The sequence below is a fragment of the Neomonachus schauinslandi genome, chromosome 1, assembly GCF_002201575.2.
Source record: "Neomonachus schauinslandi chromosome 1, ASM220157v2, whole genome shotgun sequence".
NCBI classification, from domain to species: domain Eukaryota; kingdom Metazoa; phylum Chordata; class Mammalia; order Carnivora; family Phocidae; genus Neomonachus; species Neomonachus schauinslandi.
Window position 1 is genome coordinate 55,011,722 of NC_058403.1, and position 15,350 is coordinate 55,027,071.

Consider the following 15,350-nt stretch of genomic DNA (forward strand, 5'->3'; position numbering starts at 1 on the left):
TTTAGCATCCACTTGTGAGCACATATTTTCAGATGAGTAAACATGAATGTATGCAGGACAGAATATTTGAAATTATGACTGTGATTGAAAATTTGAAACCTAAGTTATATAAGTTTTCTTCTTTACCTTTACGATTTTCTGTAACAAATCTGAAACCATTAAATGTAAAAAATACCACAATTAAGTCCCTTTTGCTTAAATAATTATTTTAATGGTAAACGCATCAGCTTAATGAGTATTCCTTTACTAATCAAAATGTTACATATGCTGAAGAAGAAAAGGTAGTTTATGTCAGCTGGCAGAGAGGAATGTTGCTCAATTTTATGCCTTGTTTATTCAAGGTTATTCAATGCCTTGTGAATTCAATATTCAAATCCCAAAGCCTTAGCTATTTTAAATGTGCTTTGGAATGAGGTGGGACATACAAATAAATATAGCTCAGGCCATATATTGGGGTTCTGGGAGCAGTAAGACAGATTAACGGAAGGGATCTTGGTCAGAGGAGTAGCAATTTCCTCAGTGACTTAGAGTGCATTTCATAGCAATAAGGATTGTTTAAATTAAAAACAAGGCTCCACTTTTACTTACTATCAGTTTGTTTTATTAAAATAGAGACAAAATAAGGAATGTCCTGGCACTGACAAGTAAGTCCTAAGGGACAGAATGAAACAGCCATTTGTGTTTCAGATAAATTCCTTGGTCCTGAATGGCTGTGAAGACTGATTGTGTTAACACTTCGTCTGGTGTTCAGCATATAGTGGTGAATCAGTGTTGCCTAAAGGAGTGGATGTGTGAGCAGCTGACAGAACGAGGAAGGGGATTTAAGTGAGTCATTGGAGAGCAGTGCTTGATGTTAGGGAGAAAGTGCTGTGATTCTTCTCTGATGGTTGTGAACCTACTTTGCCTCTCAGTTTCTGAATAGTTGCAGACAATCCTAAAGAACCTCAATCACATTTATTTTTTGCCTTCATTCACATTTTATGTAATAGCTGATACATTAGAAAATGGTACAGGAAAATAAAATAAGTACTCATGAACTCAAGAATCCAAGAACCTAAGGACAAGAACTTGACCTCTTAATGTTGAAGCTACCTTTGTTTGTTGTTCCTTAATCCCCCATCCTTCTGCCATTTTTATTAGAGTAACCATTATGTCTTTTTCCCCACAGATTTTTACCAGATATTTATAGTTTTACCACATATTTATGTTTTTGTTTGTCTTATTTTGATTTCTTGAGCTTTATAAAAATTCTATCATACTACAATCGATATTTTTGACTTAAATTGTTGGCTGTATCTGAGTATATTTATTTTTAGCACTGTATAATATTTATAAAGTGATGACCTATTCTCTTTGTATGGACATTTGAGTTCGCTATGGTTATTTTCATTTATTGATTGATTGCTATTACCATGCTGCTATAAATATACTTCTAAAGTGTAAACTCTATACAAGCAGGGATGTTTGTCTATTGATTTTTTTAACCTAAAAAGGTGCCTGGTTTATAACGAGTGCTCAATAAATGCTTGTGATTGTTGGGCGGAAAGAAGGAACAGAAAATACTGTATGTGATGTCTAAAGGTGTCTGTGCAAGAGATTTTCTGTTTGAAATTTGCTCATATATCCCTCAATAGAATTTTGAAAACCTGTGTCTCTTCATACATTTTTAAGTTGATATCTAATTTTTTAACAACTGTTTAAGTGGTAAGTTACAAATTACAAATTATAAGTGCTGTAATTTCTGGTATAGTTGTATATTGGCATTTTAAATTTAGACTGCAGTATCATTATTTTAATTAGGCCCAATGGAATCCAAATGCCATTGTGATTTTTTACCCACCATTGTTTATTTATAAAATGCAGATAAAAAGGTGTTTTTTTTTTAAAAAACAGAAATTTTATATTTTTTCTCCCAAACTCGTATTTCCATTTCACTATTCCCACATAATTTTATCATAGTCAATATATATTTGCACTTAGATTTTTTTTTTTTTGGCCGCCCTATTATACTTTGCAACAAAAGTTGCGTATATAAACCTGATTTTTAGCAAATTTCATGTTCTTTTAAGACTCTTTTAAGTGTGAATTTTTTTCTGAATTTAGTTTTCATAACAAGTGTTATTAGTACACAGTTGGTTTAAAGCCATTTCAAAAAATAGTTATTGAACATAAAGTAAAACTTTGGAAATGCATCTCTTTAGATGAATGGGACTATCATTTTTCTATTTGTTCCTGGCTCTTGGGTGACTATCGCTGACTACTAAAATGAGGCAGGATTCAGTGGAAATTCACGTTAAGAGAAGATATTTATTAGGCCACCAGTATGTGCAGTGTTTACATAAAGTGTTGCAGGGATCATTGCTAAGTGCACATTATGTATAGTAAAATCTGCTTTCTATTGTCATAGAAAGGAATCAACAAGTACAGAAGTGGTTGATAAGCGCCAGAAAGGATATTTATTACTAAGTAAAAAAACAAAAAAACAAAATACCATTTGTAAGTGTCCAGTGATTTTTTAAATGCAAAGAAATGTTTTTCCTATGAATAATAAGTGTTCCAGAAAATATAAAATACTTCTTACCTCCTCTGTATGTTCCATTTTCTCAAAGATGGAATTCTGAGACATTAGAAATAATATAAACATTTTCATTTTTAATTCTTTGAAATGAGATATGGAGTATATTGTTTTAGTTCTATGATGCTTTTAAAAATATTCTGGATATATTAATTTTGTGATAGACTGATAAGGCATGTAGCCCTTATCTCATGCTTATTGCTATCATTTGTATTTCTTACTCTCATCCTGTTTTGTTTTCCTGTCATAGATGAGGGGTCTCTCCCTCAGGTACAGTGCCTTCTTCCACAATTGCAAGGCATGGGAAAGTGAGGCTACTAAATGACAATTGTCATTTCCCATAATCCCACCCTACAATGTATAAGTATTCACTGTACCCTAATATGATATGTGTGTGTATGTGTAGGAGTATTTCTAATGCTTACTTTGTCCTTAATAGAAACACATTTCTACAGAAGACTAGGAACGATTCAAAGCCATGCAACCCACAAAGCATTGCTGATGTTATCATCATTAAAGGAGAATTCTCTGTCACTAATATTTTGGATTGTTCCCATTATTTGGCTTCCTTCAGTTTTGCTCTGTTTAGAAGATTGCATCATTATGAAACTGAAGATGAGTGAGGGTTTTTTTTTTTTAACAAAATGGAAGAAAGGATGATTTTGTGAAAGTGATTGTCACGACATGTGAAGCCTCTACTAAATATATATTCTCAGACAGATAGCTTCAGAATGCATACATTGCATATGGAAGCTGAGGGTCTGCAGTTTATTCCCTTAAATGTATCTGTGCCTATGAGAGGCTCCTCCTGTACTCCAGGGTTATGCATGCCCAATTTGAAGACTTTTGATAAATACCTGGAAATAGATTGCTTAGTCATGGGATATGCCATTTCCCCTTTACAAGATAACTGCCAATTTGTTTACCTAAATAATTGTCCAAATTAACACCAACCAGATGGTATAAAAATTCTCATTTTCTCCATATCTTTGCCAATACTTACTACCAGATTTATTAATTTTAGGCAATCTAGTATATAAAATATTATACCTTGTTACTAAATAGCATTTCTGTGATTACAAATGTACTAAAGAAATTGAACATTTTCCCTTATGTTTATTTGTCATTCATTAGTCCTCTTCTATGCAAAGCCAGTATATACCTTTTTGCCTATTTTTCTAGTGGATGTTTGTCTTTTGTTATTATTTCATAAAATTTATTTATATATTCTGGATTTTAATAATGTATTTGTTAAATATGTTGCAAATATCTTCCCCTAGTTTTGGCTAGGTTTTTTCATGTTTTTTATGGAATTTTTTGATGAACTGAAGTTCTCAAATGCAGTCTAATTGATCTTTTTTTTTTCTTTGATTAAAGCTTTTGGAATTTATTGAAAAATTCTTTTCTACCTAAAGTTTATAACTATATTTTCCTCTTACAATTTTTGTAAAAGTTTTAAAGTTTAAAGTTTCTGATTTCACCTTTAAGTCTTTATTTTTTTTAATTTTATTTTATTATGTTATGTTAGTCACCCTACAATACATCATTAGTTTTTGATGTAGTGATCCATGATTCATTGTTTTCATGTAACACCCAGTGCTCCACGCAGTACGTGCCCTCCTTAATACCCATCACCAGGCTAACCCATCCCCCCATCCCCCTCCCCTCTAAAACCCTGTGTGTTTCTCAGAGTCCATAGTCTCTCATGGTTCATCTCTCCCTCTGATTTCCCCCCCTTCATTTTCTCTTCCTTCTCCTAATGTCCTCTATGCTATTCCTTATGTTCCACAAATAAGTGAAACCATACGATAATTGACTTTCTCCGCTTGACTTATTTCACTTAGCATAATCTCTTCCAGTCCCATCCATGTTCATGTAAAAGTTGGGTATTCATCCTTTCTGATGGCTGAGTAATATTCCATTGTATATATGGACCACATCTTCTTTATCCATTCATCTGATGAAGGGCATCTCAGCTCTTTCCACAGCTGGGCTATTGCAGACATTGCTGCTATGAACATTGGGGTGCATATGGCCCTTCTTTTCACTGCATCTGTGTCTTTGGGGTAAATACCCATTAGTGCAATCACTTCACCTTTAAGTCTTTAATCCATCTGGAGTTTTTGTCTTTGCTTTGAAGTAGAGGTTCTAGTTTAGTTTTTCCCATCAATCTGCCGTGCTGTTTCTATTATATATCAAGTTCCGTGCTTGTGCAAATCTGTGCCTGGACTTTCTTGTTTTTTGTTTGTTTGCTTGTTTTGTTTTAGTCACTTTCTATCCCTATGCAGATACCACACTCTCTTTACTACTATAGTATAATAAGTCTGGATATCTATGGCAGATTATAGATGGCAGCACACTTTTGACACATTTCCCATCAGACAGTAGAGTCTGTTCTCCTCTATTAGGAATTGTTTTGCTCTTTGCTTTGACCAGTGGAATATAGCTCCACAGCTAGGAGGATAACTGACAGTTTTCAGTGTGGTTCAAGGGATTGTTGTGCTGCCAAGAAGGAAGTCTAACTGCCCTGCTGGAGATGCCAGATGATGAGAACTTTACGAGTACGTGGAGAGGGAGAAGGGAGCAGCTAAATCCATTCTGCTGGCTGTTCCTGACAAGGTACCAGGCATTTGAGTGAAGCTGTTTTGGACCATCCAGACCAATTCGCATCCATCTTAGTACCACTGAATGATCCCAGTAGACATCACATGAAGTAAAAAAATAAGTAAATAAAATAACAACCTAGCTGTGATAGCTTCCTGATATGTCCAGCTGGGCTGGGCTACCATCTCCCCTTATTCAGTCAAGTACTAATTTAGGTACTGCTGTGAAAGGATTTTTCAGATGCAGTTAAAGCCACTAATCAGTTGACTTTAAGTAACTGACTTTAAGTAAGTTATCCTGGTAGGCTTAACTTAATTTGTTGGATTGCCTTAAATGCAGGCCTGTATGTTTCTCAAGGGAGAAAAGAAATTCTGCCTTCAGACAGCAGTTTATGCCTATGTCCATGGAATTCAGACCTCCATATAATCTTTCCTTCCTGATTTTCTCCCATACAGACTTACTTAGGCAGCTCCCAGAATTAAGTAGGCCAATTCCTTGAAATAAATAAATTTTTGTAATAAATCTTACTGGTTTTACTTCTTGATTGAATTTTTACTGATATACTAGCCAAACCCTGCCCACATTCCTGATCCATAAAATCATGAAATTAATTAAATACTTGTTTTAAGCCACTAAAATTTGGGATAGTTTCCTACAAAGCAGTAGATAGTCAAAACAATATTAAAAAGAGCAACTAACTTCCTCCTGCCCTCCCTTCCTCCTTCCTTCCTTCCTCCCTCCCTTCCTTCCTTTCTTTCTTTCTCTCTCTCTCCCCCTCTTTCTTTCTTTCTCTCTTTCTTTCTTTCTTTCTTTTTCTCTTTCTTTCTTTCTTTCTTGTATCTTAGCTATTCTTGGTCTTTGCTTTTCCATACAAATTTTAAAATTAACTTTTGCAGTGTCTTTACAAACTCTCTTGATATCTTGATGGGAATTGTATTACATCTAAAGACCAATTTTAGGTTAATGACATCATTATGGTATTGTATCTTCCTATCCATTTATTTATTTTTTCATTTATTTCTTCAATGTTTTTCAAAAATGTTTTAAATCTTCTCCAATAGGTCTTACATATTTTTGTCATATTTTTCTAGGTACTTTAAATTGCTAATGTTATTATGTGTATTTTTTGAAATGAAAATTCTGTTGTTGTGGGGGGGAATGGTTTTTATATAGTAATCTTATATTTCTGCAAGCATGTTAAACTCTCTTACTAATTTGAGTACTTTGCCTGAAGAATCTTTTAAGTTTTCATTTTCCGTCATATTTGTACTCCCTTCTCTTAACCCATATCTTCCCTTTAGAAACTCTTAAGTGGAAGGTAGATGATAACAAAAAGCTGATTTTAAGTTTACTTATGGCCTAATTTATACATATTGCAGTTAGTGGTATGTATGCTTTTAGAGTACTGATGTATGTTCTTCTGTTGGGCCTTTGGAACTTAATCAGAAAAGTTACAGTGCACTCAGAGGTTAAGGTCCCAGCTTTGCCACTGATGAGTTGCATGACCTTGGATACATTATTTAACTTTTATAGACTTGCTTTTTTACCCTCTAAGATGGGGATTAAAATAAGCCTATATCATGGGGTTGTCTTAAGGACAAAATTCAGTTGAGTGTGTGCATTCAAAATTCTCATCACTTTGAAAGCACTCAGTAAATGGTGATTATTGTGATTGTAGGCAAATAACCATCTATATTTAATTAAAAGTGTTTATTAAATATTTTTAACTTTTATATGATTGAGATCATACTTTATTGTGAGATTTTAACTTTTGAATAGTGTTTTCTCACCCACATGGTCTGGGAAGGCTGGCAAAAAGCAGGTGAATTTGGTCTTTCATATTTCCCTTCCCTTTTTGGATACCCCGTACTTCTGTTCAGTAATTTTCCTTTTGTGTGCTTAGTGTTCTTATATGATGACATTCTTAGGGGAATGAAACTCATAAAATGGATACAAAAGAATTTGTGATTTATGTGATCTCCATGGCAGATTGTTTCTTCAAAGATTATTCTGTGTATGTATGTGTGTGTATCTCATCCAATATACTCTTCTTACAATTCGATGTTGATGTACCTTCATCAAGAGGTGAAGAGTCTTTATTACCTGCCCTTGAAATTGGGTGGGGTTTTGTAAATGTCTTGACCAGTAGAATATGGGAAAGTTATGCAATTTGACTTCTGCAGCCAGATCATGAAAGGCATTAGGACTTTTGCTTGGCTATTCTCTGGACACTTACCCTTGGAACCATGTTGTGAGGAAGTTCAGGTCACATAGAAAAGGTTTAACAATTTCTTTAGGTCTTCATTTCCTTCCAAAAATCCTGTCCTGTAAAACTTAAATATAATTTTTATGCCTTTCTGTTATTAATTTGTCTTCTATTACAGGGCTCTCAGCAGATAAAAGGATAGAAGAAAATGACATTTTTTAAAAAGATTTTATTTATTTATTTGACTGAGAGAGACACAGTGAGAGAGGGAACACAAGCAGGGGGAGCGGGAGAGGGAGAAGCAGGCTTCCCACCGAGCAGGGAGCCTGATGCCGGGCTCGATCCCAGGACCCTGGGATCATGACCTGAGCCAAAGGCAGACGCTTGACTGAGCCACCCAGGCGCCCCGACATTTTTCTTTTTCTACATCTTTTTATTTCTTGGTGTTGTTTTTTTGGTGAATAGAGTCTTTCATTTTGATTAAGAATCATTCATCGCTCAATTTTTTAATGATAGTAAGCAGTAGGAAAGAAGGAGGCTAGGTAAATTTGTCAGCCTAATTTACAAAGATATAATTGCATGAAAGACCAAAGATAAGATCTTTGTGTTTGCTTTCTATTATTTAATGTTTCCAAGAATAAAACATATATAATGTAATTAATTTTTCAAAAACTATATTTGCAGTGGCAATACAACTTAGTTTTGCCGCTTAGCTTTGATGAAAAGTTTTTGTAAATTAAACTAGTATTTCTTTTCAAATGTAGATTTTCCAAATTACACCCTTAATGACTTTTTAAAAAATAAGACTATGCCAGCTAAGAGAACAAAACCACCTCAAGAAAAGCAACATTTTGGAATTGAACTAAAAAATATATGTAAAATGAAGTCAAAGTGAAAATCTAGGATTGGGGGCACTTAGGTGGCTTAGTCAGTTAAGCGTCTGCCTTTGGCTCAGGTCACCATCCCAGAGTCCTGGGATGGAGCCCCACGTTGAGCTCCCCGCTCAGTGGGGTTCTGCTTCTCCCTCTGCACCCCCCCACTCGTGCTTTCTCTCCCTCTCTCTCAAATAGATAAATAAAATCTTAAAAAAAAGGAAAAGAAAATCTAGGATTATAAGAAATTCTTCCTTAGGGGAATGTGTGTGTGTGTGTGTGTGTGTGTGTGTGAGAGAGAAAGAGAGACAGAGACAGAGAGAGAGTGCATTTGTGCATGTGTGTTTGCATTTAAACAAAAATTATCCTGTCACTGTCCTTCCTTTCAAACTGTTCTGACCCTCAGACAATGGAGAACAAACATAATATGCCTGCATGACTCATTCTAAAACCAAATCTTAAAGGGAGACATTGAAGAAAAAAAAAGTCTCCATTTGTATTTGTTTCTTTTCACCATTATGCACTTGTCTTTTACTCAGACCAACACCTCCTGTGGTTTTATTTCATGAGTAAGAGTGCACAAATGATTATATGTGGACTTTGTGTTAGAGAAAGGATTATTACCTTGGAGCAAAGCTCCAATAGCCTGACTCTAGTAATGTCAAGTTAGGCTTATATTCCAAAAATGAATATTTAAATGATGTTTTGAATGTTTTCTTTTTTGATTGCTTTATAGGATTAAAAGCCTGAAACCAGAATCTCTGTTTTAGTAATAAGGTTCGGCCAAAGATGAGGGGAAAAAACAAGACCCAAGCAAGGAGCTAATAGCAGATAATACTGGCATATTTAGTTGGAATATTCAAATTTGATCTTATAAATGCATTAAATGGCTCATCTGCATTTTCTATTGAGTGTCAGAGCAACATATAATTAAGAGAAATTTTTTGTAATTGTAGAGTACCCTATCATAGCTTAATAATCTTCTTATGCTTTGTTTAATGTTGTTTAAAATGTTTCATTTTGTGGAAAAGGTCATGCTCCCTTTCAGGGGGCTAGCTGTGTCTAAGGACAGGTTTCAAAATTATAAGGGGCATTTTTATGTAGATGCTATAAATTAGCAAATAACTACTAGCTGGTTATCTAATAAAAAGAGTAGATTACAATAATTTTTGCAGTTGAAGAAAGGTAAAACTGCTGAGAGAAAAAAAACTTAATTTTTTTTTTCATCTGTACCAATGGTATCTATTGCTGTGAGTATTTTTCCATCTGAATTTGGCCTTAAAATTAGAGAAAAATCATGCAACAGTTATAAAGGAGATTTAAACATAAAGATAAGAGGAGTCTGTTATGGACTGAATTGTGTCCCTCTAAAAATCCATATGTTTTAATCCCTAACCCACAGTGTAACTGTATTGGAGTTAGAGCCTTTAAGGGGATAATTAAAGTTAAAAGAGGTCATAAGTGTGGGGCCCTAATCTAATAGGACTGGTGTCCTTATAAGAAGGGGAAGAGACGCCAGAAATATGTGCACACAGAGGAAGAGCCAGACTAGGACACAAAGAAAAGACAACTATCTGGAAACCAGGAAGAAAGGTCTCACCAGAAATCAACCCTGCCAGCACCTTGATACTAGACTTCCAGCTTCCAGAACTGGGGACAAATACATTTCCATTGTTTAACCCACCCAACCTGTGGTATTTTGTAATGGCAGCTCAAGCCAGCTGACACAAGAACTGAGTAGGATCTAGCCCCAGAAGTTTTAATATCAACTCTCTAAGTTAGTGCCAATGAAACCTGCATCAGCTGGACATATCCAATCTTGCTTTACCTTTATATTTATGACTAATTATTCTGCTACTCAGCTATGTGTCAACATTTAAAACAATTATGCATAATAATTATTAGTTTATGAAATATTTCACATTCATTTGATTCTTAGGGAATGTGATATTCTTGGAAAGTCATATTCTAATCACCCTGCTATTTATCCTAATGAAATCATTTAGTATAAACACCAAGAGAAATCTATGGATAAAGAGGTAACATGTTAGCATCTTGCTTTGCAGCCAGTGAAGCAATGGAAGGAAGAGGGTTTACAAATAGATTAGAGCCTTGCTACTCAATGTGTGGCCCCATATATCAGTGGCATCAGCATCACTTTGAAGTTAGATAGAAAGGCAGAATCTTGGGGTGCCTGGGTGGCTCAGTCTGTTGAGTGTCCAACTCTTGATTTCGACTCAGGTCATGATCATGACCTCAGGGTCCTGGGATAGAGCCCTGTGTTGGGCTCTACACTCAGTGCGGAGTCTGCTGGAGATTCTTTCCTCTCTTTCTCCCTCCCCCACTCTCTCTTTCAAATAAATTAAATAAATAAATAAATAAAATATTTTAAAAAAAAAGAAAAAAGAAAAGCAGAATCTTAGGCTGTACTCCAGACCTACTGAATCATGATAATGAGTTATCACTTCACATTTCTTAGAATGGCTATTATCAAAAAGACAAGAGATAACAATTGTTGGTGAGGATGTGGAGAAAAGGGAACCATTGTGCACTGTTGGTGGGAATGTTAATTGGTACACCCACTAGAGAAAACAGTATAGAGGTTCTTCAGAAAATTAAAAATAGAGCTATCAGATGATCCAGCAATTCCATTTCTGGGTATATATCTGAAGAAAATGAAATCACAGTAGCCAAAATATAGAAACAACCTACGTGTCCATCAACAGGTGAATGGATTAAAAAAAGATGTGTGTGTGTGTATGTGTGTGTGTGTGTACACAAATGGAATATCATTCAGTCATTAAAAAGGAAATATTGCCATTTGGAACAACTTGGATAGATCTTGAGGGCATTATGTTAAGTGAAATCAATCAGAGAAGGAAAAATATTGCATGATTACACTTATATGTGGAATCTTAAAGAAAGCCAAACTCATAGAAACAGAATGTAGAATGGTGGTTGTCAGTGGTTGGGGGGTGGGGTAATGGGGAGATGTTGTTCAAAGGGTACAAACTTCCAGTTATAAGATGAATAAGTTCTGGGGATCAGTTATATGGCGTGGTGACTAGAATTAATGATACTATATTATATCCTTAAAAGTTGTCAAGATAGTAAATTTTAAATGTTCTCATCACAGAAAAAAATGTAATTATGTGAGGTGATCTATGTGTTAACTAATATATTATTGTGGTAATTGTTTTGCAATATATATGTGTATCAAATTATGACATTGTATACCTTAAATGTATGCAGTGTTGTATGTCAGTGATTATTGAAATAAATCCTTAATAAATCTGGGGGGAAAACCTCACTGCAAAGCTACCATAATTAAGATAACAGTGGCACTGGCCAAGGATTGACATATAGTCCATGAAATAGAATTGAGAGTCCAAAAGGAACCTTTACATTTATGATCAATTTGGAGAGAGGTGCCAAGGCAATTCAATAAAGAAAAAAATTATCTTTTTAGTAAATGGTCTGAGATAATTACTATCTGCATGCAAAAGAATGAAGTTAGAGCCCTTCCTCACACCCAGAAGTAACTCAAAATGAATTATAGAGGTATGTATGAGTTAAAACTATAAAACTCTTGGGCGCCTGGGTGGCTCAGTTGGTTGAGCGACTGCCTTCGGCTCAGGTCATGATCCTGGAGTCCCTGGATCGAGTCCCGCATCGGGCTCCCTGCTCGGCAGGGAGCCTGCTTCTCCCTCTGACCCTCCCCCCCTCTCATGTGCTCTCTGTCTCTCTCATTCTCTCTGTCTCAAATAAATAAATAAAATCTTTAAAAAAAAAAAAAAAAAAAAAAAAACTATAAAACTCTTACAAGAAAATATAGGAATAAGCCATGTGACTTTGGTTTAGGCCAATCTTTTTTCGATATGACACTAAAGTGCAAGTGGCATTAGAAAAAAATTAATTGGACTTCCTCAAATTTAAAGTTTTGTGCTTCAAAGGATACCATCAAGAAAGTGAAAATATAACCTGTGTAATAGAGGAAATATTTGCAAATAACATCTGATAAGAGATTTGTAGATCTGGATTATATAATGGTCTCTCACAAGTCAAAAAGACAAATAATCCGTTGTAGAAATGGGCCAAGGATCTAAATAGGCATTTATCCCAAGAAGATATACGGATGCCTAATATGCACATGGAAAGATGCTCAACATTATTAACCCTTAAGGAAATGCACCATTGGGGTGACTGGGTGGCTCAGTGGGTTAAGCATCTCCCACTGGCTCAGGTTATGATCTCTGGGTCCTGGGATTGAGCCCCATGTTGGGCTCCCTGCTCACCGGGGAGCCTACTTCTCCCTCTGCTGGTCCCCCTGCTGGTGCTCTCTCTCTGGCAAATAAATAAAATCTTTAAAAAATAAAAAGGAAATGCACCAAAGCCATAATGAGATATCATTATCACACTCACTATGATGGCTATAGTAATAATAATAAAAAGCATAGATAATAGTGTTGACAAGGATGTAGTTAGAGAAATTGGAACCCTTAAACACTGTTCATAGGGATGTAAAAGGGTGTAGCCACTTTGGAAAGCAATCTTGCAGTTCCTCAAAAGGTTAAACATAGATTTACCATACAACCCAGCAATTCTATTCCTAGGACAAGTACTCCAAAGAAATGAAAATCTATGTTCACTCAAAACTGAATACAAATAACTCATAGCAGCATTATTTATAGGCAAAAAGCAGAAACAACCCACATGTCCATCAACTGATGAATGGATAAATAAAATGGGGTATATTCAGACAATAGAATATTATTCAGGGAGCCCGTGGTCTCATCTCCATGGCGATGCTGTGTCTCTGGTTCCTCGCTCCAAACTCCACGTGAACCGCGAGCTGGGCTGGCCTGTAGTGTCTGCCCTGCAGACCGGCAGTGTGAGAGGACCATGAGCGGGTTCCGGCTCCGGAGCTTCACAGCTGCCGAGGCGGCGCGCGAGAAGAGAAAGTGATGATTGAACCAAATGAAGCAATGTCAGAGAAGGAAGTCTCTTCAAAAAATATTGAAAATACAGCTTCTTTAAGGAATGCTGAAAATAGAGTATCTTCAAAGTGTATTGAAAATAAAGATACAGAAACGAATCTACAGTCTAAGCTATGGTCATCTTCCTTCTTAAAGGAAAGCACAGGCCAAGTGAGCAAAGATGCAGTCCTTGCAGCGCAGGAGAAAAATAATGAACATCGCCCTCAGGATATTGATGATAAGTTGTCTAAATCAATGGACGATGATGGTGAAGATGATACCAATGATGAAGATAATGATGAAGACAGTAACCCTAATAAGGATACTCATGCCCCATTAGAATTAATGGCAGAATTCCTGAAATGGGCTAAGACTACCATTTGGCAAAAAAATTATGTCAGGTGATCCTAATCTATGAACCAGAAAATCATGAGGCCAAGGAGTTTTTCTCACTTATTGAAGAAATGTTGCTGATGGAGAAATCCCAAAATCTTGAGAAAGATGATGAAGATAGTGAAGAAGATAGTAGCGGTGAGAGTGAAGGAGAAAGCAGTGAGGAGCTAAGTGAAGAAAGCTCTGATGAATGTGAAGACGGGTGATGAAAGTTGCTGGTATGGTTCAGTCTTCACGTATTTTCATTACTGTATACCATGGAAATATAAAGAACAACGCTGCATTTAAAAAAATTTAAAAAAAGAATATTTTAGGCAATATAAAGGAATGAAGTACTTATACATGCCTCAACATAGATGGACTTTGAAAACATGCTAAATGAATGAAGCCACTCACAAAATACAAAAAACAGTATATGATATGTCCTCCATAGGCAAACCTGTAGGGTCAGAAAGTAGATTCATTGTGGCCAAACATTGAGGGTTTCTGGGAGGAAATGGGAAGTGACTATTAAACTGGTACAAAATTTATTTTTAGAGGGACGAAGATACTCTAAAAATAATTGTGGTTGTGTTTTCACAAACCTGTGAATATAGTAAAAAAAAATTGAAATGTACACTTTAAATGGGTGAATTATATGCTATGTTAATCATATTTCAATAAAGGTATTATGTTAAAAAAAATTCCCAGTGTTATCTTTCTTGATTCCAGACCAACAAAAAATTCTACCCAGGGACTTTAGAGCCATGATTTTATAAATAAAAATTTGTAATCTGTCAAGTGTATTTTGTTTACTTTTATTTTTGTTTTTGCTATAAACTTTTCAACTGTATGCTAAACATGAAATTGTCCTTAACTTCTTTGTGTCTGTAACTTATTATTTAAAATATTATTGTTTTAGGGCAATTACATTAACTGTTGGCTATGAAAAAGGTAAAATTAAAAGCTAAAATATTTCCTAGAACCATCATTATAGCTCTTATTGGAAAGTGGAAAATAATGAGAAAAATATAATTTGATAAACTCAAAGAGGAAAATTTTATAGAATCTATAAAATAGGGTCAAAGAAACCACAGGAACATCTTGAAACTGAAATAGCAATGTTATGTCATAAAATCATAGAATTTCATAGATAACTTTAGCTCTAATTTAGGTGCATCTACCAAGTTTAAAAAGATCCCATCTATATCTTCCAAATTGATTGACCTCCTGAAAGGAATAACAAAGAGGAGGTCACTGAGAAGTGCAGGTCTTTTGATTTCCTTCTTTGGGTAATGCCTTTGTTACCCCTTAGTATGTCATTGTAACTGAAGAACACAGTTCTTTGTCAGATATGGCAGGCTGAATCATTTGGAATATCAAATTCATCAATGCTGTCTAATTTTAAATAGTTCTTTTTGGATTTTTTTAAATGAGGCTATGCCACCTGAATGATAGGGCTCCAAGTTTATGTTTCAAATTTTTCAGTATGTTGGACCTGTTCAGAATCCAAAGCAAGACACCAAGAATAAGACTTTAGCCATTTGCCTAGTTCCAGACTGCATAAATCACTTACTTGAATTAGCAAAAAGAAATAAGCAATCAGACAGACAAACCAATAAATAAGTAAATAAGACATACTGTGCCAGCAAACATACTACCCTTGTCCAAAATGCTAGAGCTTTGGTAGCCTGGAATTTGTTATATTCCATTTATAGGATACTGTTTTTCTTCGGCATGAAGGT

The 15,350-nt window shown here is 35.2% G+C and overlaps 1 protein-coding gene across 1 annotated transcript; it reads left to right on the plus strand.

Annotated features, from left to right (window-relative positions):
• Positions 1-706: 706 nt before the first annotated feature.
• LOC110582674 (glutamate-rich protein 2-like) lies at positions 707-13,837 on the plus strand. The gene is given in 3 exon segments (XM_044919690.1): positions 707-825; positions 13,191-13,588; positions 13,591-13,837. Coding segments are annotated over 3 exon segments (759 nt in total). The 3' UTR covers positions 13,833-13,837.
• The last annotated feature ends 1,513 nt before the right edge of the window (positions 13,838-15,350 follow it).